At 36.2% G+C, this 27695-nt stretch overlaps 1 protein-coding gene across 1 annotated transcript in view; it reads right to left on the reverse strand.

The window, feature by feature from the left end:
• LOC126471264 (unconventional myosin-Va-like) overlaps window positions 1-27695 on the reverse strand; it is a 170613-nt gene that overhangs the window by 137384 nt on the left and 5534 nt on the right. Inside the window, exon 6 of the mRNA XM_050099382.1 lies at window positions 1719-1976. Within this exon, the coding sequence (XP_049955339.1) occupies window positions 1719-1976 (258 nt within the window). The remainder of the gene's footprint in view (window positions 1-1718; window positions 1977-27695) is intronic.

Here is a 27695-nt window from a genome sequence, read left to right on the forward strand (position 1 = left end):
AGGTGTTAAAACCAAGTGAAACAATCACAGATGCTTGCTATCAAATGCAATTAGGTGCATTTGGGCAGAACATTAGAAGACAAACGGCCGCAATACAGTGAGATGCACAATAAAATGATTTTGCAGCACGACAATGCTCAACCCCACGTTGCAAGAGAGGTCAAAACATTCGTGGAAACATTAAAATGGAAAGTCCTATCCCACCTGCTGTACTCTCCAGACATTGCTCCCTCTGACTATCACCTGTTTAGATCAATGGCACGTGGTCTGTCTGACCAATACTTACGATCTCATGAAGAAGCCACAAACTGGATCGATTCATGGATTGCTTCAAAAGATGAACAATTTTTTTGATGCAGGATTCATACACTGCCTGAAAGATGGGAGAAAGTAGACGCCAGCAATGGAAAATACTTTGAATGAAACAAGTGTAACCATTTGTTTCATTAAAGCCTCAAATGTTGTGGAAAAATGGCGGAAGCAAAGTTGTACACCTTGTACAATAAAATCCAGTTCACTATGGAGATGGGAGGTTCTTCTGTAAATTATTTCAATACAGATCTACTGCTCCATACAATGAAACATCAGTCATGAAGTTAGTTTAATGTAAGTGTATCTGTCATGTTTTTAGAGTAGAAGGTATCCTATGCACCTGTGCTGAGATACCTCACAATATTATCCCATATGACATCAAGGAATTATATACAATTCAAAGTAAAGTAGTTAAAGCATACCACAGGTGCTGACTGTAGATATTGGTATTATTATTATTGTAAAGCATGTTATCTACATTCACCATTTGCAGATGAAATGTACATGCCTTCCACAAGAGTTGCCACACTTGTCTTCAGTCCTAGAAGTCTGACGTACCACACTACACGATTAGGACATTATTGATGGCTGTAATAACACCAATCCAAAAGGAATTATTCAATAGAAATTACTTATAGTACATTTTTATTGTAACAGAGTTACACTCTTATATGTGACACATCAACAGATTTCCCTCTGATATGTTATTTTTGGGGCTACATTATGCGGTTCCAGATGACAGTCTATTCCTTATGTTATCTGCAAGTTACTTTGGAGTCATCTGCTACACTTGATGACAAGTCATTGTTGAGTAACAGGAAAAGAGGGTGTCCCAAGGCAAAACACTGTATAATACCCCAAGTAAGTGACCTAATCAGACCAAATTTAATTTTTAGTTACATAATAGTCTAAAACAACATTATTTTTCCCACAACATAATGAGATTAAAGGGACTGCATTGCTTTCCCTAAATCCTTATTGTTGTCAATTTGACAATACAAAAGTGATTCCATAAGCCAAAGCCTATGAATACTCCACGTTTCATTAATGTTGTTCTTTGCAGGGAGGAAGAAAAAAATTGACTACTGATAACACTACATGTACCTGTAGTCTCATGTCACGACACCACTGTTCAAGATGTGATAGATTATATCTTATCTGCATTCCTTTACTCCAATGACACAAATCCTTTCGGAGCAGTAGGTTATTCATTGAAATGGCACAGATGAAGTAGAATACATGCAAAATTAAAACACACAACTTCACTTAAAATGGTAACATTGTCATGGGTATTTTCTTTTATTTCTGGTTTGCAATCTACTAGAGACTTCAGAATTTACAAAATACAGCAGTTCCCTTATAGTCTAGGATCATGTAACTTACTGTTAGAAAATTGGTCATCTCACCTGCCGAAATATCTGGACAGTAAGTTCTGGGTCAACACCATGGTTCCCCATAATTTTATAGATATAATTTAGTTCCTGCAAGAGTGCATCCAATGACTTCTGTACACCCAAAAATGGCTCAGAATCCCATGATGACAACACAGCTCTTCCTCTCTTTCCACTAGGTATCTGGCTTGTCAAGCCACTTATTTCTTCATGTTCAAGAATAGCTGGCACCACCAGTGGCTCTATCTTTTCTTGTATATGCCAAGCAAGACTCTGAATAATGGCATGTGAATGATAGACATTATTTTGGGGACAGTTATTGTATACCTTGTAGATGAATTCATAAAACTGCTAATTTCATAGATGAAATGAGACCAAAACAATCTGTTAAGGAAAACTCAAAATAGGACTAAAACATGTTCTTACTTCAATCTTTTAATGCAGATATTCAATCCTCTATATAGCCAACAGAAAAAAATCCCTACTTTATGTCCTCCATGCAATGATTTAAGAATTAATTAATTAATTAACAAAGGAAGCATATAATTGAGTCTGTAATGTTTCTCAGCACTTACATAAGAAAACCAAAGAGAATACAAAGACTATAAACCATGTCTTCAAAACTGAAGAAATTTACAAAATCCACAAAACTTTAAACAGACCTGATCAACATTGTTTCTTCACCTCTGTGCACCTCTGTTGCATCTCATACTATGGTGTGCAAATCATCTCGGGGTATTACATGCAACACCATTTGGACAGTAATCCCAGAATCAGTCTGCACTTTCTTATCATGTAGCCGTGTAGTAGTTACACACTATAAGGGTACAATATTCAGGAGGTGTGATCTAATTTGAGCTAGAACTTGGGTATTATTTTGAATATTTCATAAATACAATAAGAAAATCAGTGCCTATCACCCTCATGAAAATTTTCAAGTTTTGCCAAATGAACCTAGCTCCAACTACTCAAAAATTTGACACTGAACTGTGCAGTCTGTGCATGGTTCTTAGTAGAGTCACATTTCCATGATAACACTGTATAAAATTAGCTTGTTTCTTCATTCTTTGAGTACAGTATCTACGTCTTATTCAGTATTTAATCTGCATCAATAAGTTGTATTAGAATTCAAAAGCTATCCTATGCAATGACACACTAAGAAGCTGAGGTTAAGGAGTAGACTAAATTTCAGTTCAGACTAATTCTCATGAGTCTTGCAAGGAGCATATGAAGGTTACACTTGAAATGTAATGAAATCACTTTCTAGGCATAGCCTCATGAGGTAATCAGTTAGGTGGGAATTGTTAGATAATACTCTCAGGTTACCTGATGAAGAATTATTGCACTATTAAACACAATGGGAGAACATTAGGTGGTATTTAAGAAAGATTCTCAGAAAGTTAAGATAGATCTGGATTTTGCACATGAAAAATTTAGACAGACACAAAATATTTAAGAGAAATCTATTCTATGGCTTGGGCATGCATAAAATACAGAGCATAAATTATAATAAGTCACATATAGAGTGAGTAGGGAGAAATTTCAACACATAAATTGCCATGTTTACATTCCGAGTTACAAATATTGCTCAATGTTATGACCTCCGGCATCCATGATAGCCTGGATACCATCTCAATTGTTTGCAGCACTTTTTGAACAAAGGACAATGGAATGTTCAGCAGTTGTGGCACAGCTTGAAGATCGTTACTGTGTCCAGCTTTCTCAGCCATGGCAACAGTACATTCTTCAACAACATGTGACACAACTGGCCACCGGCCTTTTTCAGGAGTAATTCCCAAATTGTCAGTTAGTTCTGACTTCTGAATCATATTTTTCAACACTGGTGTAGAAAGAGGACCTCTTCATATTCCTTTAATGCATGAGACTTGTGAAGAGCAGCAACACTAGTGCTGCTGTTTTGATAAAAAAAAGTTCTATGAGTAAAGCTCTGCTCACATGCCCAGACCCTTATTGACTGTCTGCAGCTCTAATGCACATTGATACTTACGTTTCAGCACTTTGTCTCTGTACTAGTATTCCTACTAATGGCAAGTCATGATACTACCACTATTGACAATGCAAATTCTGCAGCACACAGTTTGAACACTATGAAGTTGGGTACCCATATGGTAAATGGTTTTCCACCTACACCTGCTCAAATAGCGAAGTTCAATAACAATGCTGTCCCTCCCCCTCCCTCGCCCTCTCCCTCTCCCATTTCCTGCTTCCTCCCTGGATTGAATTCAGGTGTTCTAGAAAGTCATTCAAGTTCTCACTGCCATGAAGCCAAATAACAGAACTATCATCTACGTATCTGAAAAAAACGTGCTAGTTTCAGTTGCAGACTCCAAGGTGTGTTCCTCGAAATCTTCCATATACAAATTGGTAATGATGGGTGACAATGGGCTTCCCATTACAACTCCATCTGTCTGCTCACAGTACTGGTCATTGAATAAAAAGTAAGTGGGTGTCAACACAGTGCTTACTTTCTGCAGTTTTGCATTGAAAATGGCAAGGTATGTTCCTGTAGAAGTATCTGCAGTTGTTAACGATGCCACCCAGCTGCATTCTCTTAAGCTATTTGAACACTGTATACGCCAGAAGAAACTAAATCTCACATTGTTAATTTCCTCCCAATAGAACTAATCACTGCTTGTGGAGGTTGGATAAATTCTGCAGCAGTACAGTAAGATTGCAATGTGCAGTGTCATTTTTTCTGCAGTGTTGTGATCAAAATATTGTTCCAACATTTGCCAAAGTAGTGCATCATATTAATTCTCCTGCCACTAGTCTTATCAAGCAATGCACTAGCCTAGATATTGTTTATGAGAGGATCCATTACACTCACTGACAGCTGGATTTTGTTTCCAAGGAATTTTTTCAGCTTCATTTAACGCCTGCTTCAAAATTTCAACTTTTTCTTGGGATTGGTGGATGATGCTTCATGGCACTGGGAATTTCATTCTGTAACTGCCTGGCATTGGGCAAAGTTTGAATGTTTCTGTGACTTGGAATCTATACTGTATCTCAACATTCTGTGATATGTCTCATGGAGAAAGCTTTTTGATGAAGCAGCTTTATCGGTGCTCCAAAGCATTTGCCAGTGGTTGATTCTATAAGTTCTTTTGTAGACACTGTTTTTAAACTACCTCCTGATGTTGCAGAATATACGAGGAGGAAGGCATATTGTGTGTTGACTGGGGGACGTACACCCAAGAGTAATATCACAGCAGCTGAGAGGACTGCTTTATGTTCACTTAGAGTTGACCCTTCAAAGGATGCAGTATTTACTGTCTGATTCCACATATTGCAGGATCGGTTCTGACCCAACAAAAAGTGTTGAGAGAAAGACTAACAACCTCCTGGAGAAATTTCCTTATGGCAGGAGAATATCAAGAGCCTCAATTCTTATTGTGCTATTCTCTCTAGGGTACTTGGCCTCCCTAAGGTCCACAGGGAAGAGGCTCCTGTTCATAAGATTGTGATTAAGACTGTTGCTCTGACATTGTGTAGAAAAACACTGTTAATCTGTTGAGTCATATACTAGGTCAATGTAAGCACCACGTTAAGAACTCAGCCGATTTTGTAGATCAGTTAGAGTGAATGTATTTGAATGACATATTCTTGTAAGTTTTGATGTGGTCTCTCTCTCTCTCTTCACTCATGTACCTCCATCCGATTCATTACAGTTGATTGAAGTTAGGATTGGTGCTGAATTAATGAACCCATTTCAACATGTGTTAACTCACTTCCTTTTTATTCAATGAGCAGTACTATGAGCAGACAGATGGAGTTGTCACTTATCATTGCCAGCTTGTTTATGGAAGATTTTGAAGAACTTACCTTTGAGTCTACGGCTTTGAAAACTCCATGTTTTTTTTTTTTTCAGATATGTAGAAGATTCTTTTGTTGTTTGGCCTAATGGCAGCGAGAATTTGAATGACTTTCTAGAACACCTGAATTCAACCCACCTCAATATTCACTTCACAACATTGGTGGAAAAGGATGGCTGTCTTCCATTCTTTGATGTGGTGGTTAGGAGGAAGGTGGATTGTACGTTGGGACATGCCAATTATAGGAAGCCTACTTACACTAACTTGTATCTGCAGGCTAATAGTTTTCACCATACAGCTTAACATAAAAGGGTACTTCAAACCTTGGTTCACAGGGCCCATGTCATCCTTGGCCCTGAGAGTTTGTCAGCAGAGTTAGTCCATCATGAAGTCACCTTTTGTCAGAATGGTTATAGTGAAAGACAGATAAGACATATGTTGCACTCTTGACCAACTATGCACTGTGTGAGCCATGATAATACTGAGGTGGTACCAAATTCTACGGCTTTTTGGCCTTACACAGGAAGCATTTTAAACAGGATTGGTCATATTCTGTGGGAATACAATGTGATGTGTGTGTTTTAATAACCATTTAAAATTGGGGTCCTTTTAGGTAACATAAAGGATGATCTTGGTTCATGTAAGGTGGTTGTCTACTGTATTCCTTGCAGCTGTTTCATGTCATATATTGGTCAGACTATCAAGACTGTGAAAGGCCAATGTTCTGAGCATAAATGACATGCACACTTACAACAGCCAAGTTAATCTGCCACTGCAGGACATCGTCTTGCCACCAATCATTCTTTGGAATATAACAGAGATTCCTATATGCACTTCAAGCTATTGGGATAGTGTTCCTACGAAAGGTATTGAAATTGAGATATATATATATATATATATATATATATATATATATATATATATATATATATATATATATATATATATATATAGAGAGAGAGAGAGAGAGAGAGAGAGAGAGAGAGAGAGAGAGAGAGAGTGTTGAGTTGGGTTGTTTGGGGGAAGAGACCAAGCAGCGAGGTCATCGGTCTCATCAGATTAGGAAAGGATGGGGAAGGAAGTCGGCCGTGCCATTTCAAAGGAACCATCCCGGCATTTGCCTGGAGTGATTTTAGGGAAATCACGGAAAGCCTAAATCAGGATGGCCGGACGTGGGATTGAACCGTCGTCCTCCCGAATGTGAGTCCAGTGTCCCAATGTTATTCAATCTGTATATTGAGCAAGCAGCAAAGGAAACAAAAGAAAAATTCAGAGTAGGTGTTAAAATCCATGGAGAAGAAATAAAAACTTTGAGGTTCACCGATGAAATTGTAATTCTGTCAGAGACAGCAAAGGACTTGGAAGAGCAGTTGAACGGAATGGACAGTGTCTTGAAACAAGGATATAAGATGAACATCAACAAAAGCAAAACGAGGATAATGGAATGTAGTCAAATTAAAGCAGGTGATGTTGAGGGAATTAGATTAGGAAATGAGACACTTAAAGTAGTAAAGGAGTTTTGCCATTTGGGGAGCAAAATAACTGATGATGGTCGAAGTAGAGAGGATATAAAATGTAGACTGGCAATGGCAAGGAAAGAGTTTCTGAAGAAGAGAAATTTGTTGACATCGAGTATAGATTTAAGTGTCAGGAAGTCGTTTCTGAAAGTATTTGTATGGAGTGTAGCCAAGTATGGAAGTGAAACATGGACGATAAATAGTTTGGACAAGAAGAGAATAGAAGCTTTCGAAATGTGGTGCTACAGAAGAATGCTGAAGATTATATGGGTAGATCACATAACTAATGAGGAGGTATTGAATAGAATTGGGGAGAAGAGGAGTTTGTGGCACAACTTGACAAGAAGAAGGGACCGATTGGTAGGACATGTTCTGAGGCATCAAAGGATCACAAATTTAGCATTGGCGGGCACTGTGGAGGGTAAATATCGTAGAGGGAGACCAAGAGATGAATACACTAAGCAGATTCAAAAGGATGTAGGTTGCAGTAAGTACTGGGAGATGAAGAAGCTTGCACAGGATAGGGTAGCATTGAGAGCTGCATCAAACCAGTCTCAGGACTGAAGACCACAACAACAACAACAAAAACAACATGTCTTTTTCCACATTCAGATTAAAAAAAGAAAGAAATGTATTAGAGACAATATGGATGTCATGTCAAACCTTATTCTTTTTTAAATTTACAACTTTTTAAGCAAATATCCAGCAAAGTTTAACTTCTTGAAGTGATGAAATACCAGGACCACAGAAATAAAAGGCCTCAAATGGCACATCTGATATCTGAAGGCCATGACTTGTTATCGGACCCACTTCAAACAAAATTCCCAATTGAACTACATGACAGAAGCTGTCAATTTCATACAGAGCAACACAGCAAAATCATGTCCACTGCTCATAATAGTTATTCACTACTGAAATTTGCAATGATACATCAAATGAGATGTTATTAGTACTAGCTTCTTTCAAAAGTGGAGAAGTTTTCAGTATGACAGTTCTTATCTAATATACAAGTGAACCCTCCAAATTTCAATCTAAAATACTGTTACACCAAACTTCTTGTTTGCCTATAGTAACTGTTCAGAATGGGAATTGCAATTAAAAATCATGGCAGATGTGGAAAGCCATTAAGTAACATTGCTTTTAGTGGCATAAATACCTCAGTGTCACTGACATTCATTAAAAATAATTATTGTATGGGAACTGAATGTGATGAATGAAGGTGGTGCACATTGTAATGTGCAATAAGCCATTTGGACCATGTATATTCTCAAATTTACAATCTCATCCATTTTTCAATCTTATTTGAAATGTTTTAAACTCCGACAGTACAATATGTCGTGCTAACACAATTAACCCCTGTGATTAAAAAAATTGAATTTCATAAAAGTTACTGTACCACAAAAAAAAAAAAAAAAATTTTGTTCATGTGAATACATATATTATCACAATTGTTCTATTGTGCTGCTGAGTGAATTTCATTTTCTGTAAATTATTCTTGATTTAATGTTCTATGTTTTGTTCTTAGCATGCCTAAATCTTTACTGATGTACTATGGAATGATGTGAAGTGGGTGCCAGTTGGTTGTATGTTGTCTGTCAGGAAGGAAGGGAGGAAGGAAGGAAGGAAGGGAGGGAGGAAGGAAGGAAAAATGTAAAGTTGTCTGGAGTTTCAGACAAATGGAATGTATTTCGCTGAGTGAACATTGTAGTTGACGTCAGCAAGGCATATAGGACTATTAAAATTGAAAACTACATATGAATCAGTTTGTAGTCTATGTGATTTCAAGGAGAACCTGGCTTCCGCACAGAAGAAATTCAAGCAACGGGCTGAAGGAGATCCTTTTTTTTTTAAAAAAAAAAAAAAAGAGGAAACAGAAGAGTATTTTTTCTTTAAGACTACCCCTAGATCTGCCCAACAGTATTTCTACTCAATGAACAATTATTACAATTAACAGTCATCCAATGTGCATAACAAAGGAGGTTGTTAAAGTGGTGCCCTTGTGGCCAGGATACTTATACTTTTGGATTTTTGACAGTGTTTATGTTTCAGGTGATGAAAAAGCATATAATTGTGTTGCAAAGTGTAATGATTTTAAACCAAATATTGTTTGACATAGTACATGTTGAGAAGTTTTGGAATGACACAACACTATGGACATACATGGTTTTAAAAGGTTGAAACATTATTATGAAAGTTGACACCACCTACCCAATCCAGGACAATAATAAGCTAAGTACCAATTAAAAAATTTATTTTTGTACTTTCTCAGTGCAATGTTGTGTGGACATTCTAACTGGCATTTTTTCTAGCACTGATAATTTATGAACAAATTTACAACAAATGGATCATGATCAGAACAATGAAATAAATATGCTGAAGCTACCAGCTTCAACTAATGACTTTAAAAAGGACATAGCCAATAAAGGCATGTTTCAGGATGCATTAGGCAATAGTTGACCAAAACAGTTTAATGAAATCCATGCAGAATCGAAATTTTTAGACAGTAGTGTGTTATATTTGAGTCCAGACCATGAGAAACAAGTACAGTTGCACATAAGTGAAACAATGCCGAGTGAAAAACCGAAACAGTTAAATTTACAAGACATGTTTACTGCATTAATGTTATCAATTAAACAAAGAGTGAAAAACTGTCATTGATAGAGAAAAATAGTGAAAAAACTGTCATTGGTAGAGAAAAATAGTGAAAAAACTGTCATTGGTAGAGAAAAATAATGAAAAACTGTCATTGGTAGAGAAAAATAGTGAAAAAACTGTCATTGACAGAGAAAAATAGTGAAAAACTTGAAAGTCAATAGTCTCAGAATGTAATGTCATTAGAGCAGAGCTTAATGCACAAATTTCAGATATTAAAAAAGACTTAGTTGGTGTTTTTTCGCAAGTGAAAGCTACAGATGAACATGTGAAAAAAGTAGAGGGGAAGTTAGAGGCTTCAGAATCCAAAATTCAATCATTAGAGACAAAACCATAGGAAGTAGACAAGGGTCTCAGATCTGAGATAGGTGCTTTTGAAGTTAGATGTAAAGATGCTGTTGGAGACACTAGTAAACAAGCTGTAAACTTTATAAATAGTCAAAATGAAAAAATAGACAGTGTTGCCTCAGAAATAGATAAAAAAAGTTCAGAAAATATCTGAGATAACAGACTCAAATGTGTTAGACTTACATAGTGATGTCACTATTATCAAAAAACAAGATGGGCTTATCTAAAAAAATTCTGCAATGTAGGACACCCAAGCTTTCCTACTATGCCACTAAAATGTTTCCTCGGTGACAAGCATTTCCATCCATTTGATTTTATATGACATTGCCATGATAGTTTTCTCCCTGGTATGAGTGATGAATTAAAAATTAAGTTCATTAAAAGATCATTAGAAGGGGAAGGGCTGTCATAGGCCACCCAACTTGACTGTAACGATTTATCCATAGATGAATTCAAAAAGTGTTTCTTGAAAAAGTTTTGGTCTGACACTGAACAGGCACAGATAAAGAGTGAGTTTTTAAATGGTCCAATGTACAGGGAGCAGAATGGGGATATGAAAGAGTTTTGCGAAGACCAGATCATGAAACATTCTCACTTAGACCAACCTTCTCATGAATTAACTCACATAGGTGCACTTAAGAGAAGGCTACCAGAAATAATTGAAATGGGGTTACTCTATGGGCCAGATGATTCTGTAGACCAGTCCTGAAATATGTAGAAACGTTGGACAGGGTGTGTAACAGGTTTGGCCACCACAGTACAGATTCCAGGAGGCTTAACTGGAGTAATCACAATAATAACAGAAATTCAAATAATAATGTCAGTTTTAACCAAGGACATAACAACAACACCCTGGCAAGGAATGACAGGAATCCAAATAATTTTAGAAATTATCAGGATGTAGCATCAAACCATGGGGACCAACAGTTTTATGAGAATAGAAATTCTGGGAACAGAAATGGTGATGGGAATTTTGAAAATAGTGGTGGAAAATGGACAAATAGTAACTAGTCCCCCACACATGTGAGAGATAATGATAGTAGAGGTGATAGATTAAACTGGAACTCTCTCGGTTGGTGGAAACATTGGTGAACAGTCATTTTTGACAGTAAACAGTAACATAAAACCTATACAACACTGATTATGTAAAATTCAGAGAGTTAACAACTATTTGATTATTTTATGAGTACAAAAGTAATCAGAAGGATGTTTTTCTGTTTATAGTGAAAAAAGTTTTTTGATTATAGCAAAAAGGTAAGGTAATGGAATTTTACAAAATGTACAAGTGTATCAAATTATTTTGAGTACCCTGAGTAACCAGTAAACATGAAAGTGTAAAAGGTTGTATAATGGCAGGAGTAATGAGGTAAGTACACTGCATGTACACAATTTTTTGGGAATATTGAGGAAGTATAGGGTATATATAGGTATTAGTAGAAGAATACACCTGAGCTATTTAGCGTCACGTACTAGCTTGTAAAGGGTTTGTATAATGTAATAAGTGAAAGTACAGTTGCCTAGTGAAGTGTATTTGAAAGTAATGAAGTGATTGTAGGGAGTGTTACCTTTCTGACCCTTAACCCTTATGTGGTCACGTGGCTTTTCGTAACATTAATAGTCGCGTAGGGTGTTGCTAACACCCAAAATAATTGTGGCTATAATGACACAGTTGTGCAGCATATCACTGATATGAATATGTTTACTTCACAAATGGCTATTTAGAATGTTATCTCCCAGTATATTAGCGTTTTATTTAATATTACTTTAGTATTAAACTGAGTTATTTGAAACATATGCAGTAATTCCCATTTTCTTACAATATTTTGTTTAATTATTTATTTCTGTTATTCTTCATACTGTATAACAGGTGTAAGACATTATACTTATAATTAAAAATTTGTTCAGTCAATTCATACAAACATTTTACGAAATCAGTCACTATCACTGGCTGCAAGGGGTGCGTTATCATAGCACTTTTCCCACACATTTCTCATGTGCTTTACACACATAACTTTCAAAAAACGAGCACAGTGCAATTTAACTTCTATATCTTTACCCCGAGGACAAACTGCGCAGCACCTGGGCTTAAGTATCCTTTGTTCAGAAGTTGGTGCATTGTTGCTGTCTTCAATTCCTGCCATTTTTGTGGCTTTCTGTCTAACTTGTTTAGGCAGGGAGTGAGTGGCTGCTCTCTTGCACACTATGGGATTTACTAATGACCTTCTGTCATCACGTAAAAACATTCTTCGGGAAATCCTCTCATTGTTATTATTTGCATATATGATGAAGGCGTTATTGTAAGCAATGTCAATCATTCAAAAAAATAGGGCAAGTGACCAGCGTCTAGTTTTTCTTGAGGTTGAATAAGTAGCGCACATTTCATCTATTGTGTCCACACCTGATTTGGTATTATTGTACATCGTTATAATTTCTTGTTTCTTTTCCTCTGCAGTATTAGTGTCAATGGCACAGTCATGATGCAAAGATGAGAGAAGAATAATGTTTTTGCTCTTCTTTGGCACATATGAAACTATGGTGATATCCTTTCTGAATCCAAAAAGGCTGCTTCTAAGTTCATGACCCCTCGAGCAAACAAAGTCTGGAGGGATTTCCCTCTTATTCATTCTATAAGTTCCTACTATTGTATGTTTCTTTTTCAGGAGCTCTTCAGTCAGTGGTATGGAACAAAACCAGTTATCTAGTGTCACATTGCGTCCTGTATCTCCGATAGGCTGTACAAGTCTACTTACTATCTCCTTAGGCGAGTTTGACAGTGCATAGGGACCCTCTGGCTGTTTACCCAACATAGATTTCCATCCCCGAAGTATACCATGTTCTAGCGTCACATAAGGTGAAAATTTTCAAACTACATTTTGCGGGCTTGCTTGGTATATATGGTCGGAAACTGCATTTGCCTCTAAATGCAACCAGTTGTTCATCCACTGTTGTATATTCAGACAGTATAATTACTGACACAGATTGACATGAGTAATTAAAATACTTCTCTGAATGCAGCTAGGTGATAGAATTTCATTCAATTGTTATTTGCTCTCTCGAGCCATTTAACTGTAGCATACCTCTTCATTATTTAACTCACATTTCCAGAAAGTAGTGTAAAGTTTAAGTTGTTGTTTCAGAAAACTCGCGCTGTTGTTTCTCTTTACATACAGTTGCGTATAGGCCAAATTTGTGGAATCATATTTTCGTGTTTACCTGTAATTTAATTGACTTATTCTTAATCAACTATTACGTTTATCATGAGTGAAAAGTGCTTGACTTGCCATAGAATCTTAGATCGGTGCTTTGGTGTGACAGGTGCTGTAGTTTTTTCCATGTGGGCGACTGTAGTGGTGTGGGAGTGGGGGAAGTAAATGATACTCATCAGTGGTTTCATAGGATATGTAGTAGAGGTAGGAAGATACTAGAACAGTAGGGGAAAATTGGCACCCTTCAGGCTGAGTTAGATGAGGCCAGGGGAGATCTTGACACGTTAAGGAGGGAGAAGGGCAAAAAGAGGCGAGAAGTGGCAACAGGAGGAACAGGCCTAGAACTTTGTCTGACAGCTTCGTGGTGAATGTGGAAAATAGATTTGACCTGTTGCTTTGGTTAGAAGCTGGTGAGCCTCAAGCAGTTGCAGGTGTAGACAGGGCACAACAAACTTTCAGCAGCAAATTGAAAAGTAGGAATGTAGGGAAATCAGTAAAGAGAAAGAAAGTGTTGGTGTTAGGTAGTTCCCATGGAAGAGGTGTTGGCCAAGTTTTGCAGGATGAACTAGGATGAGAATACCAGGTCACCAATTTTTTTTAAATCTAGTGCTGGTCTGGAGCAGGTGACAGAGGATTTAGGATCACTTTGCAAAGATTTCACTACGGAAGACACCGTGGTTACAGTGTGTGGGCCAGGTAAGATATTGAAAGAGTTCCTGGGTACAGTACATAGTGTGACCTGGCAAAGATTGCATCAGCATCAAACCATGCAAGTGTTGAGTTTGTATATGCTCTTGGGCACCATGACCAACCCAATTTGAACTCTTCTGTCAGTAGAGTTAATTTGGAGTTGGAATGGCTGCTTATGTCAGGTACAGGGTCACACATTGCTGTGGTTCCTGTTGGTTCTCTCAATATGTGGGATTATACTAAGCATGACCTTCAACTCAAGAGAAAAGGGAAGGATAAACTGGCTGAGTAAATAGCAGGACAGTTAAAGGGGGGAGGGACTGTCATGAGTGATAAAATACCAGTGGTTATAGTGTTCAGGGAAGACTCTTTTTAGGGTAGGGAGGACAGAAAGAAACCAAGTTTTAAGAGCGGTTAGGATTGAGACAAACCTTCAGTTTGAGAAAGAAACCAAAAAACATAATTCTAGCTTGTTACATCAGCATAAACAGCTGCTGGTTAAGAATTTTAACAATCAGCAGAATTATATTACAAAACCAATAGTCAATGGCCTCTCAGAGCATGGCATGCAGTTCCTTCTGTTAAATGTTAATACTCAACAGGATATAAAATATGTTAAATCTGAACTCCAGAGGGTAATCAATAAGGAAAAAATTGATTATTTTAGGACACTCCTCAGAGACATTCACTGGAGTGATGTTTACAGTGCTCATGACATGAATGAAAAATATAACACTTTTGCTAATAAAGTGCTTACCTTATTTGAACACACTTTTTCCCTAAAACTAGCCAAGGTTAGAGCACAGTCTACAAAGAAGTCATGGATTACTCAAGGAATAGAGGTGTCTTGTAAAACAAAAAGAAAACTGTATCTGTCAATCCAAAACAGTTCTGATGATGATGCTATAGCACATTACAAGAGATACTGCAAAATATTAAAGACTGTAATACGGACATCAAAGCAAATATATTACATGGAAAAGATAGTCATATCAGATAACAAAATAAAGACAACATGGGATATAGTGAAGTGGGAGACTGGTAGAACCAGATATGAAGCAGGGCAAATAGCATTAAGAGTAAATAATACATTGGTGACAGATGTGTATAATTTTGCAGAACTTCTTAACAAACGTTTTATAACTGTTACTGAAAAGATGGGGATGCCAGGTTCTGTAGATGCTAACATGAGATACCTTAGACCAGACATATCAAGTAACTTCCATAATATGAATCTGACCCTCACTACCCCAACAGAAGTAATGTCCATTTTGGCCCACCCCATTAGCTGTGCGGTCTAACGCACTGCTAGTCACTGCCAGTCCCTGGCACGAATCTGCCCGATGGATTAGTGTCTAAGTCCAGTATGCCGGCCAGTCTATGGATGGTTTTTAAGGCAGTTTTCCATCTGCCTCAGCGAATGCGGGCTGGTTCCCCTTATTCTGCCTCAGTTATGCTATGTCAGCGTTTGCTGTGCAAAAATTTTCTCCACGTATGTTTACACCATATTTAGTCTACCACAAAAACATAAAACATTGGGGCTACACTCTGGTGTGAAGCGTTACTGGGGAAGAGGGTCCACTGGGGGCCGAACCGTACAATAACTCTGGGTTTGGTGTGGGGCGGTAGTGGGGTGAGTGGACTGCTGTAGCCTGTTGTCAGGTTGTAAACCACTGAGGGCTATGGCATGGATAAAGCCTCTCCATCATTTCTAGGTTCCCAGTTCCACACAATACAATACGATACAACGTCCATCATAAAATCCTTAAAATCAAAAACATCTGGTAAGTATGATGAAATATCAACACAATTAAAGGATGTGATTCTGAGTTAAGTAACATATTAAGCTATCTGTGTAACCAGTCATTTGTCAGTGGAATCTTATCACAAATTACATACTGTCATAGTTGCAGTTCAGATTTCTAAAGGGTTCTGATATTGAGAAGGCTATCTACACTTACAGTGAAAATGTACTTAATTCGTTAGACAAAAAAATTGCAAGTAACTGGTATATTTTGTGATCTGTCAGAGGCATTTGACTGTGTAAATCACAATATCCTTTTAAGTAAATTACAGTATTATGGTGTAACAGGAAATGCTGCAAAATGGATCAAATCTAATATCTCTGGCAGGAAACAAGGGGTGTTATTAAGAAAGAAACATGTATTGAGCTATTAGGCATCAGCCAACTGGGAACTAATTACATGTGGGGTCCCACAAGGTTCCATCTTAGGGTCCTTACTTTTTCTTGTGTATATCAATGGCCTTTCATCAGTAACATTACCAGATGCCAAGTTCATTTTGTTTGCCGATGATACAAACATTGAAATAAATAGCAAATCAAGTGTAGTCTTAGAAAGACTAGCTAATAAAATATTTGTGGACATTAATCACTGGTTCCTAGCCAATTCTTTGTCACTAAACTTTGAAAAAACACACTAAATGCAGTTCAGAACTTGTAAGGAGTGTCCCACGAGTATACGCCTAACAGATGACGACAAGCAGATAGAAGAAGTGGACAGTGTTAAATTCTTAGGATTACAACTTGATAATAAATTCAACTGGGAGGAGCACACCTCAGAACTGCAGGAGTGTCTAACCAAATCTCTATTTTCAATGCGAATTCTGTGAGACATAGGAGACATAAAAATGAAATACTTGGCATACTATGACTACTTTCACTCCATCATGTCATATGGGATTATTTTTTGGGGTAATTCATCAAGCCAAGCTAAAGCAATGTGCAATAAGAGTTATGTGTGGTATGAACTCAAGAACATCCTGTAGAGGCCTGTTAAGGGAACTAGGGATACTAACTACTGCTTCCCAATATATTTATTCACTAATGAAATTTGTCATTAAAAATATATCACTTTTTCAAAAAAAAAACAGCACAGTTAATGGAATCAATACTATAAATAAGAATAAACTTCACAAGGATTTGATGTCACTTACTCTTGTAAAAAAAGGTGTGCCTTATTCAGGAACACACATTTCCAATAACTTGCCAACAGCCATAAAAAACATAACAACCAATGAAATTCAGTTTAAGAGAAGCCTAAAGGATTTATTGGTGGCCAACACCTCCTACTCCATTGATGAATTTCTCAGTAGAACCAACAGATTTTTGTGTGTGTTACAATCAAACTTCTGCACCATTTCAGTGCAGTAATGTGTTCATTGTAAATAAGTACTGTAGTAGTTATATGTTTATTACCTTATAAATAAAATAAACATTTTTTAAAAATTTTAAATTCTGTGTATTAATGTGACCTTAGTAGATGAGTGCTGTAAAATGATCCTTTTATATGGTGTTCATTAAAAAAATGACAATCATTCCACTTGGGACCTTTGGAAGGTACATTAGCTTATGGGTTTTAGTTGTAAATACTGTATTTGTCATGTATTATTGTTTGTCTGACATTTTCTACATCCTGGAGGACCTCCTCATTACGAATCAAAAGGAATGACAGTAAATGTAATCTAATGTCTTCTACTACATGACGTTATTTTGTGAAGTTTATCTATTGTGCAGGATGAAGCAGGTGATTTTTGTAGGTGATTATTAGCATCATTATTATTATTATTATTCTTTCTTTTCTCAGACGTTATGTCTGGTCAAAAATGGAAAGTGACGCAGACCTTGGTCAAGCGTCACTTCCTTTTAACTGTACAGTATATGTTACATTGCATTTAGGAACTTTCGGGTAATTGAACATGTATCAATAATTACAGATTTCTGTAGTTGTATATATAAGTTTGGATGTAGCTGTATTGCGTTGATGTACTGGTGGATATTGTGTGGTATGAGTCCTGTAGTTGACAGTATAATTGGTATAATGTCACCTTTATCCTGATGCCACATGTCCTTGACTTCCCCAGCCAGTTGGATGTATTTTTCAATTTTTTCTCCTGTTTTCTTCTGTATATTTGTTGAATTGGGTATGGATATTTCGATTAGTTGTGTTGATTTCTTCTTTTTATTGGTGAGTATGATGTCAGGTTTGTTATGTGGTGTTGTTTTATCTGTTATAATGGTTCTGTTCCAGTATAATTTGTATTCATCATTCTCCAGTACATTTTGTGGAGCATACTTGTAAGTGGGAACATATTCTTTTATTAGTTTATGTTTTATGGCAAGTTGTTGATGTATTATTTTTGCTACATTGTCATGTGTTCTGGTGTATTCTGTATTTGCTAGAATTGTACATCCGCTTGTGATGTGATCTACTGTCTCTATTTGTTGTTTCCAAAGTCTGCATTTATCTGTTGTGGTGTTGGGATCTTTAATAATATGCTTGCTGTAATATCTGGTGTTTATTGTTTGATCCTGCATTGCAATCATGAATCCTTCCGTCTCACTGTATATATTGCCTTTTGTTAGCCATGTGTTGGATGCGTCTTGATCGATGTGTGGCTGCGTTAGATGATACAGATCACAAAGTACCAGATACCCAGAATTAAAATTTTTAACAGAACAATGACTAGCTGATCAGATCCGTGTAATAATCAAAAGTAACAGGATACCCCAGTCAGAATTAGAAAACATCAAACAACAAGTACAACAAATACTGGATCAAAATAATATGCAATCAGAAGAAGAATAAAATACAGTAATGGACTCAAACAGCCCAGAGCAAACAAACAAAGAACACCACGCATCAATTAAACAATCAGAGGAAAACGAAATCTTAAGACAGCCACCAGAACAAGTACAAATACAACACGAAGTGACACACATGTTAGATATAGAAGAAAAATTTCAGCTGACATATACAGAATACAAAGACACAAACACAGACATTAGACCATTGTTGCATAGACCACCAAATAACCCACAATTCGAAACAACAATAACAACTATCAACACAATCATACACAACAAAATAATTGAAAATACAACTATGGAAGAGTTACAACTAATGGTTTACATAGGAGCACTCACTACACTAAATATACACACTAGGCAGAGATCAGAACCAACCAACACACAGAAGAAACCCATAAAACCAGCATGGCAACACAGGCTACAAATCAGAATAGAAAAACTGAGAAAAGACATCGGACACTAACACAATTTATAAGAAATGAAATATCAGACAAAAATCAAAAATGGTTAGGTAAAATCACACAACAAGAAGTGATAGAGCAATTAGCTGAAAAGAAGCAGAAATTACAAGCATTGGCCAAACATCTTAGAAGATACAAAAAAAGTAAAAATAGAAGGAAACAAAACCAAACATTCAACACAAACCAAAAAAAATTTTACACTACAATAGATAACACACACATTAAAATAGACAATCCACCAAACATAACAGACATGGAACACTTCTGGAGCAACATATGGTCAAACCCGGTACAACATAACAGGCATGCACGGTGGATACAAGCAGAAACAGATACGTACAAGATGATACCACAAATGCCTGAAGTGCTAATTTTGCAACATGAAGTCACCCAAGCAATTAATTCTACTCACAATTGGAAAGCCCCTGGAAAAGATAAAATAGCAAATTTCTGGCTAAAGAAATTCACCTCAACACATTCACATCTAACTAAATTATTTAACAGTTACATTGCAGACCCATACACATTCCCTGATACACTTACACATTGAATAACTTATCTGAAACCTAAAGATCAAGCAGACACAGCAAACCCAGCTAAATATCACCCCATAACATGCCTACCAACAATATACAAAATATTAACTTCAGTCATTACACAGAAATTAATGACACATACAACACAGAACAAAATTATAAATGAAGAACAAAAAGGCTGTTGCAAAGGAGCACGAGGATGTAAAGAGCAATTGATAATAGATGCAGAGGTGACATATCAAGCTAAAACTAAACAAAGGTCGCTACACTATGCATACATTGATTACCAAAAAGCTTTTGATAGTGTACCCCATTCATGGTTACTACAAATATTGGAAATATACAAAGTAGATCTTAAATTGATACGGTTCCTAAACATAGTAATGAAAAATTGGAAAACCACACTTAATATCCAAACAAATTCAAATAATATCACATCACAGCCAATGCAGATTAAGCGTGGAACACACCAAGGAGACTCATTAAGTCCTTTCTGGTTCTGCCTTGCTCTGAACCCACTATCCAACATGCTAAATAATACAAATTATGGATACAATATTACTGGAATATACCCACACAAAATCACACATCTGCTGTACATGGATGATCTAAAACTACTGGTAGCAGCAAATCAACAACTCAACCAATTACTAAAGGTAACAGAAGTATTCAGCAATGATATAAATATGGCTTTTGGAACGGACAAATGTAAGAAAAGTAGCATAGTCAAGGGAAAACACACTTAACAAGAAGATTACATATTGGATAACCACAGCAACTGCATAGAAGCGATGGAAAAAACAGATGCCTATAAATATCTAGGATACAGACAAAAAATAGGAATAGATAATACAAATATTAAAGAAGAACTAAAAGAAAAATGTAGACAAAGACTAACAAAAATACTGAAAACAGAATTGACAGCAAGAAACAAGAAAAAAGCTATAAATACTTATGCTATACCAATATTGACCTACTCATTTGGAGTAGTGAAATTGAGTAACACAGACCTAGAAGCACTCAATACACTTACATGATCACAATGCCACAAATATAGAATACATCACATACATTCAGCAACTGAAAGATTCACATTAAGCAGAAAGGAAGGAGGAAGGGGATTTATCGACATAAAAAACCTCTCTTAAGGACAGGTAGACAATTTAAGAAAATTCTTTCTAGAACAAGCAGAAACTAGCAAAATACACAAAGCAATCACTCATATAAATACATCAGCTACACCACTGCAATTTCATAACCACTTCTACAACCGTTTAGATCACATAACATCAACAGATACGAAGAAAGTAAATTGGAAAAAGAAAACACTACATGGCAAGCACCCGTATCATATAACACAGCCACACATCGATCAAGATGCATCCAACACATGGCTAACAAAGGGCAATATATACAGTGAGATGGAAAGATTCATGATTGCAATGCAGGATCAAACAATAAACACCAGATATTACAGCAAGCATATTATTAAAGATCCCAACACCACAACAGATAAATGCAGACTTTGCAAACAACAAATAGAAACAGTAGATCACATCACAAGTGGATGTACAATACTAGCAAATACAGAATACCCCAGAAGACATGACAATGTAGCAAAAATAATACATCAACAGCTTGCCTTACAACATAAACTTATAAAACATGTTCCCACATACAAGTATGCACCACAAAATGTACTGGAGAACTTTGAATACAAATTATACTGGAACAGAACCATTATAACAGATAAAACAACACCACATAACAAACCTGACATCATACTCACCAATAAAAAGAAGAAATCAACACAACTAATCGAAATATCCATACCCAATACAACAAATATACATAAGAAAACAGGAGAAAAAATTGAAAAATACATCCAACTGGCTTAGGAAGTCAAGAACATGTGGCATCAGGATAAAGGTGACATTATACCAATTATACTGTCAACTACAGGAGTCAGACCACACAATATCCACCAGTACATCAATGCAATACAGCTACATCCAAACTTTTATATACAACTACAGAAATCTGTAATTATTGACACTTGTTCATGTATCCGAAAGTTCCTAAATGCAATGTAACATATACTGTACAGTTAAAAGGAAGTCGCACTTGATCAAGGTCTGCGTCACTTCCATTTTTAACCAGACATAACATCTGAGACAAGAAAGAAATAATAATAATAATAATCCCCGTGGAGGCCCGGGAAAAGAATAGGCCTCTGGTATGTTCTGCCAGTTGTAAAAGGCGATGAAAAGAACAAACCACTAATAGGGCTAACCCCCCTTTTAGTGTGATTAGTTGGTTCAGGTCAGAACTAATGAAGCCTCGGACAAGCGCTGTCATGGTCGGGGATGACACTTGAACCCTATGCCCATCCATAATGGTAATGACACTGCTAGCCACACGAAAAATGAGTTAAATCCCAATAGAGGTGTTTTGCAGGACATGCTTCGTGCAACCACCCTAGAAGGAAAACAAAGACAGAGGACGAGATGGTCTGATGAAGTTAACCGACACCTCATGTTCTGTTATTACCAAGCAACAAACTTAGGAACCAACACAACTGGATACAGATCACAATATTTTAATGTGTGTGTTATCTATTATTATTATTAATATTATTATTAAGTATTTCATTAAGTATTTAGTGGAGTAATAAGGTGATATTATGAGGATAATAGGTAAAGTTATTATGTTGATACAATGAGGAGATATTAGATGTATTTAATGAAGTATTTATGTATTACTTATGTGATGAGGAGAATGATGTTAGGTAGGGACTGGATAGGGAACATGTCTTTTTCTTACCGTGGAGAAAGTTTATGAAAGACACATATAGTCAGCAAGGTTTGTAGTGCAAGTTGTTTTTGGTCTGAAGTAACAGATGCAAGTCAATACTCAGTTAAATTTATGCAGAAAGGTTGGGTCTATGTGAAGTGTGACACCTTTTGTAATTAGGCAACATGTCAGTAATCTGTGCACTGGAAAGTGATTAAGTGTCTTGTTGGAAATTAATGTGAAGAATGTGACACTTTCAAATAGGAAGTAAGCTGGAGAATGTTTTTAGGGAATTAACAACTATACCTATACACCACTACATACTTGTACACTGTTGAAAGATAATGAGAAGTCAGAAATGTTTATTTCTGAACTTATGAAATCTTTTTACTTACACTGAATCATACAAGGTAAGTCAAGAAAACACATCTGAACACTTGTGGGTAGATGTATTCAATATTCAAAAGGCTCTATAAATTGAACTACTTATTGTATCAGACTATATACTTGAGACATATAACTGTTCTGTTACTATTTCTGAAAATCTGATGAATGATGGGAGTTATATAGTTACTTTTCTGAAAACATGATGAGGTATATACTAAGTTTTTGAAACATTTTACCCCAGATGGCAGACTTATAATGAATTTGTTTTGTGCTTGATGTGCACCAAGTGTTACAACCCAATAGTGACTTACTGAAACATGTAATGATCAACATTTAATTGTACAGAAATTCTAGTTTTTAACTTTTTAAAGTGTTTCACCACAACCATATCCCACACAATGACTTTTAAATATCTAAGTGGTGTTACATATTTTCTTTGCCGTTTTGTTATTTATGTAAGCAACTATGAGTATGGGAGTGATTCTTGAATGATACTAACAGGTACAAAGACTACTTTGCCACTGAATACTATACCCACACCGCATAAAAAAAAACTGCATAACACTATCATTTTTGTAAATACCTTGAAGATATTGTCTCATAACTAGTAATATATGTATACTATTCTTTGTCTTTTAACTACATGTAAACAGAAGGCACCATGCAATTTTATGTAGATGTCTATGACACAAAACAAGCAAATCCTATTTTCACCGAAAATCCGGTTTTAAGTGAATATTCAACCAGAAATGGTATGTAAATTTCAGACAACACCATGATCTGGAGAGGATATTTTCATTTTTATGCTTTCAGTGTTAGTTATATGAGATGTTCTATGGACATTTACCATAGTGTTAATAAATATGTTATTTCATTGATGTTGTATATTATCCTCACCCACGAGTTGAACCAAACTGATAGTGAACTGGGCTGTGTGGCTACATGGTACCCTCAACTGGACTTGGACTTAAATTGTCATAAAGAACTTTTAGTTAAGTGCTAGATTTTACCATGTGGTATCCCGAATTGAAGCTGTGCCATGTTAGCACACTGGACTTATATTTGAACTACTATACACATAATCTAGTATCCTGGAACTGAGTAGTGCTTATGTAGCACACAGAACTTTAACAAATGCCTTGACGTTTTAGTAGTGTCTATGCTGCACACAGTATTTCATGAACTACTGACAATGTAAAATAGTACTGTAGCCATGGTAGTGCCAAAAAGGTACAGAGGACTTGTTTCTAAGATACGGTATCACATTTTTCGGTAGCAAAATTGGTAAAGTAATCTACAATAGTGCACATGATATAGTATTTTACAGTTATGATGAAAGTAACAGAAAAGACTGTTTTCAAAATAGTATTAACTTTTCAAAAAATTTAGTAACTTTAGGAAGTCAATTGAATAAGAAAACAAATCATTTATCTTAGTATTTTCTGCATCCAAGTTAAAATTTCCAGATTGCTGAGTGTTAGTTTTAGTCTAGTTACCCCTAATGCATTAATATTTGCTTTACAGTTTTTGTCTTAGTGTAAGTATTTTTCTTTAATATTGCCAATTAGTAGTTATACAAAATTCACCAGCATTATGACATCGGACCTTTTTTTTTTTTTTTTTTTTTTTTTTTTTTGCGAGAAGTAACCCATTCAAATTTATTTATTTACTTTTTTCCAGATGAGTTAGTATTTGCTTTTGCCTAAGGGTTTGCCTGATATTCTTTTCAATCAAACTTCATATCAGTTAAGAAGTCATTTTTATGTTTCTCTGGTTTCTTGTTGAAATGCAGATTCTGAAAGCCTTGTTTATCTTGGAATTTTCTCATGAAATATTTCACATATGTGGTTAGGGAACATTGGATTCTGAATTTTATACACTGAAAAATGTTGTTGGAAATATCCTTGGAGCTGTGTCCACTCCTAAAAATCAAGACCATCAACAGTATGAAGAAATCTTTGTTTATGTGAATATATATTTTCATAATTGTTCTATTGTGATGATGATGATGATGATGATGATGATGATGACAAAAATTGCTGTCCATCTAACACTGGTGGCTCATGCAAAATTTTACCGATGTGCTACAATACTACAAATATAAACAGATTTTTTTTTGACTGTATCGTCATGACAGGATTGACTTAATACTGTTGTGATATTAGCTTTACATAACGAACTACGCTCATGTATGATATTTTTATCTAAATCTATGTAGATCCTCGGCAGTTGACCACATGATGCATGGCAGAGTGTAGCCTTTACCAGTGGTAGTCATTCCCTTTCCTGCTACACTCAAAATATAGCAAGGGAGAAATGACTGTCCACCTTTGTGTGGGCCCTAATTTCTCATGTCTTATCTTCTTGGTACTTATATGGAAAATATATTTGGTGGCAGTAGAATCATTCTGTTGTCAGAGTCAAATACCATTTCTCTAAATTTTCTCAATAGTTTTCTTCAAAAACATCGTCTTCCCATTTGAGTCGCTGAAGTATCTCCATAATTCTTGTGTGTTGTTCAAACCAACTGCTAACAAGTCTAGCAATACACCTCTGAACTGCTTCAATGTCTTCCTTTAATATGATCTGCTGCAGATCCAAAATACTCAAGCAATATTTGAGAATAGATCACTAGTATCCTATATGACATCTGCTTTACAGGTAACCACAAAACTGGTTATCATCCACCTTCACTACCACAATCCTCACATGCACATTCCATTTCATATTGCTTTGCAACATTACATTCACATGTTTAAATGATTTGACTATGCCAAGTGGCACACTACTATTGCTGTTACAGAACAATTTTCTTTCCCTACTCATCCACATTAACTTACATTTTTGTACATGAAGAGCTAGCTGCCATTCATGACAACTAGGAATCTTCAAATAAATTTGTAGTTGAAATATGGACAACAAGCAACCCTATAATGGAATGACGATAATGAAAATTTGTGCTGGGCTGGGATTTGAACCCTGATTTTCTGCTTATTGCAAGATGTCATCTTACTATTAAGCTATCCAAGCATGCCTCATGGGCAGACTCGATCTTCTATATGTTGTTAACCATGTGTCTATAACCTACACTAGTACATCCATTATGTCTATTCCCATACAGGGGAGACATTTTAATTGAAAGTCACTTGTCCAGTGTTGGTAGTTAAATAAGATATTGCAGTGCCTGTGTTGTTCAGAAGTACAATGTAGTGGTCTGTCTGACATGTATGTATGTCCAGAGGACCACTGCATCACACCTCTTACAAAAACAAGCAGTGCAATATTGTATCTTAAGTAGAAATCTTGTCTAAGGCATCTTGTATCCCATTACAGTCACACAACAGTGAAAAGTTTCTGTACATCACAGCATTATCAGTAAATAAAGAGATTGCTGCCCACCCTATATGTTTATGATTTCCATTGTTTCTTTTTTGTTAGTGCATTGATGTCCTAGATCTTTCACCCCTTCTACCCCACGCATTACTGTTCATGAATAACAAACATGGAAAGCAAATAACACACTGTACACATCACAAACACAAATCCAATGCTCTTCATACACTTTCATACTAAATTTTCTCATTTACTCACTTTTTTACCACCACCTACAACCTTTTGACTTACAAATGTAGTAATCTTAACTAAATTGAATATATTAATTTTACCAATATAAATTTAACTGTTTAAATGTATTTAAAATTTTATAATTGAAACTTTATCATTATGATGGGGGAAAAGAAGCACAGAGCAGCAAGAATCAAATGTGAGCTGACAAACTGCCAGCTGGTATGCTTGACCAGTGCACCATGGCACTGATATGTCAAGTATTGCTCACAAATCCCTCATACTTTACTCACAAATTATTAGAGAGAACTTTACATTTTTTATGGCCCATGCAGGTGACATATGATAGTAAGTTCAAAGGGGCATCAACCCATTTCTACTAACACAGTTTGATCCAAATTTGTTAGGATTTAAATTTGGAATAGGTGTACCTAACTTTAATTCTTCCTTTCTTCTCCAAAAATCTACAGGAAAAGGGCCTCTTCAGTAGAACATATACTGAATTTACCATATTGCTTTCACAGCACCTTACAAACATCTTCAAAGAAAAATACTGACTTGTGAATGACATCATGCCCTTAGTGCCACCAGGGATAATGTCACACCAGAGCATGTGTAATCAAAACAGACAGTTTTATTGCTTTTTTGAGTTGAGCATAGTGTGGATGACCATTTCAGCACTTGACACTTATTTCTGGTTATCATATGGAGAGCACTACAAAACATTTTTTCGTCCATTTTATTTGCATACCAGCACACATTTTATGAGAAATGGTATAATTTTAGTGCAATGTGTACAGTGAGCTGTAGCATGTTAAAACATGATCACCAGCCACACTGCCATCAGTAGTCAGCAACAAACTGGTGCAGGAAAATCACTAAAGAAATTCATGAAAACTATCAGTTTTGTCATATCTCCACTACCATAACTTTTTACAGACTTCTTCGAGCATTTTGTATGGGATCACGTCCAAATGATTAGGCTACCACGAGTTCTGTGCTCGTTGTGATCCAAAACGACTTTCTCAGAATCACAGAACTCAGCTGATGACTGCTTCTCTTGGCAGTCTTCTCTCAATGTGTAGAAATTAGGGATTAAGGTGGGTAAGAGGATTGGTGAATTAGTGGGGAGTTACTCTTTGTATAACAGTGCAGATGGAGATGACACAGTGATTAACATGTTGAGAATTGATGGAAGAAGTAATTAGTACCTCTGGTGTAGTGTCTTAGGCTGGAAGCAGTAGACTATAGGTGTTGACAGGCAAGAGTGAAATTTCTTCAGTGGGTTCATAGCAGCAAGCCATAATGAGATGTATTGAATGGTTGGACTTACGAGTTTCAGAAGAAAGTAGAAATTGGTGCGCAGGTGGTCTTAGGACTGAGAAATGAGAAATTC

The sequence above is a fragment of the Schistocerca serialis genome, chromosome 3, assembly GCF_023864345.2.
Source record: "Schistocerca serialis cubense isolate TAMUIC-IGC-003099 chromosome 3, iqSchSeri2.2, whole genome shotgun sequence".
NCBI classification, from domain to species: Eukaryota; Metazoa; Arthropoda; class Insecta; order Orthoptera; family Acrididae; genus Schistocerca; species Schistocerca serialis.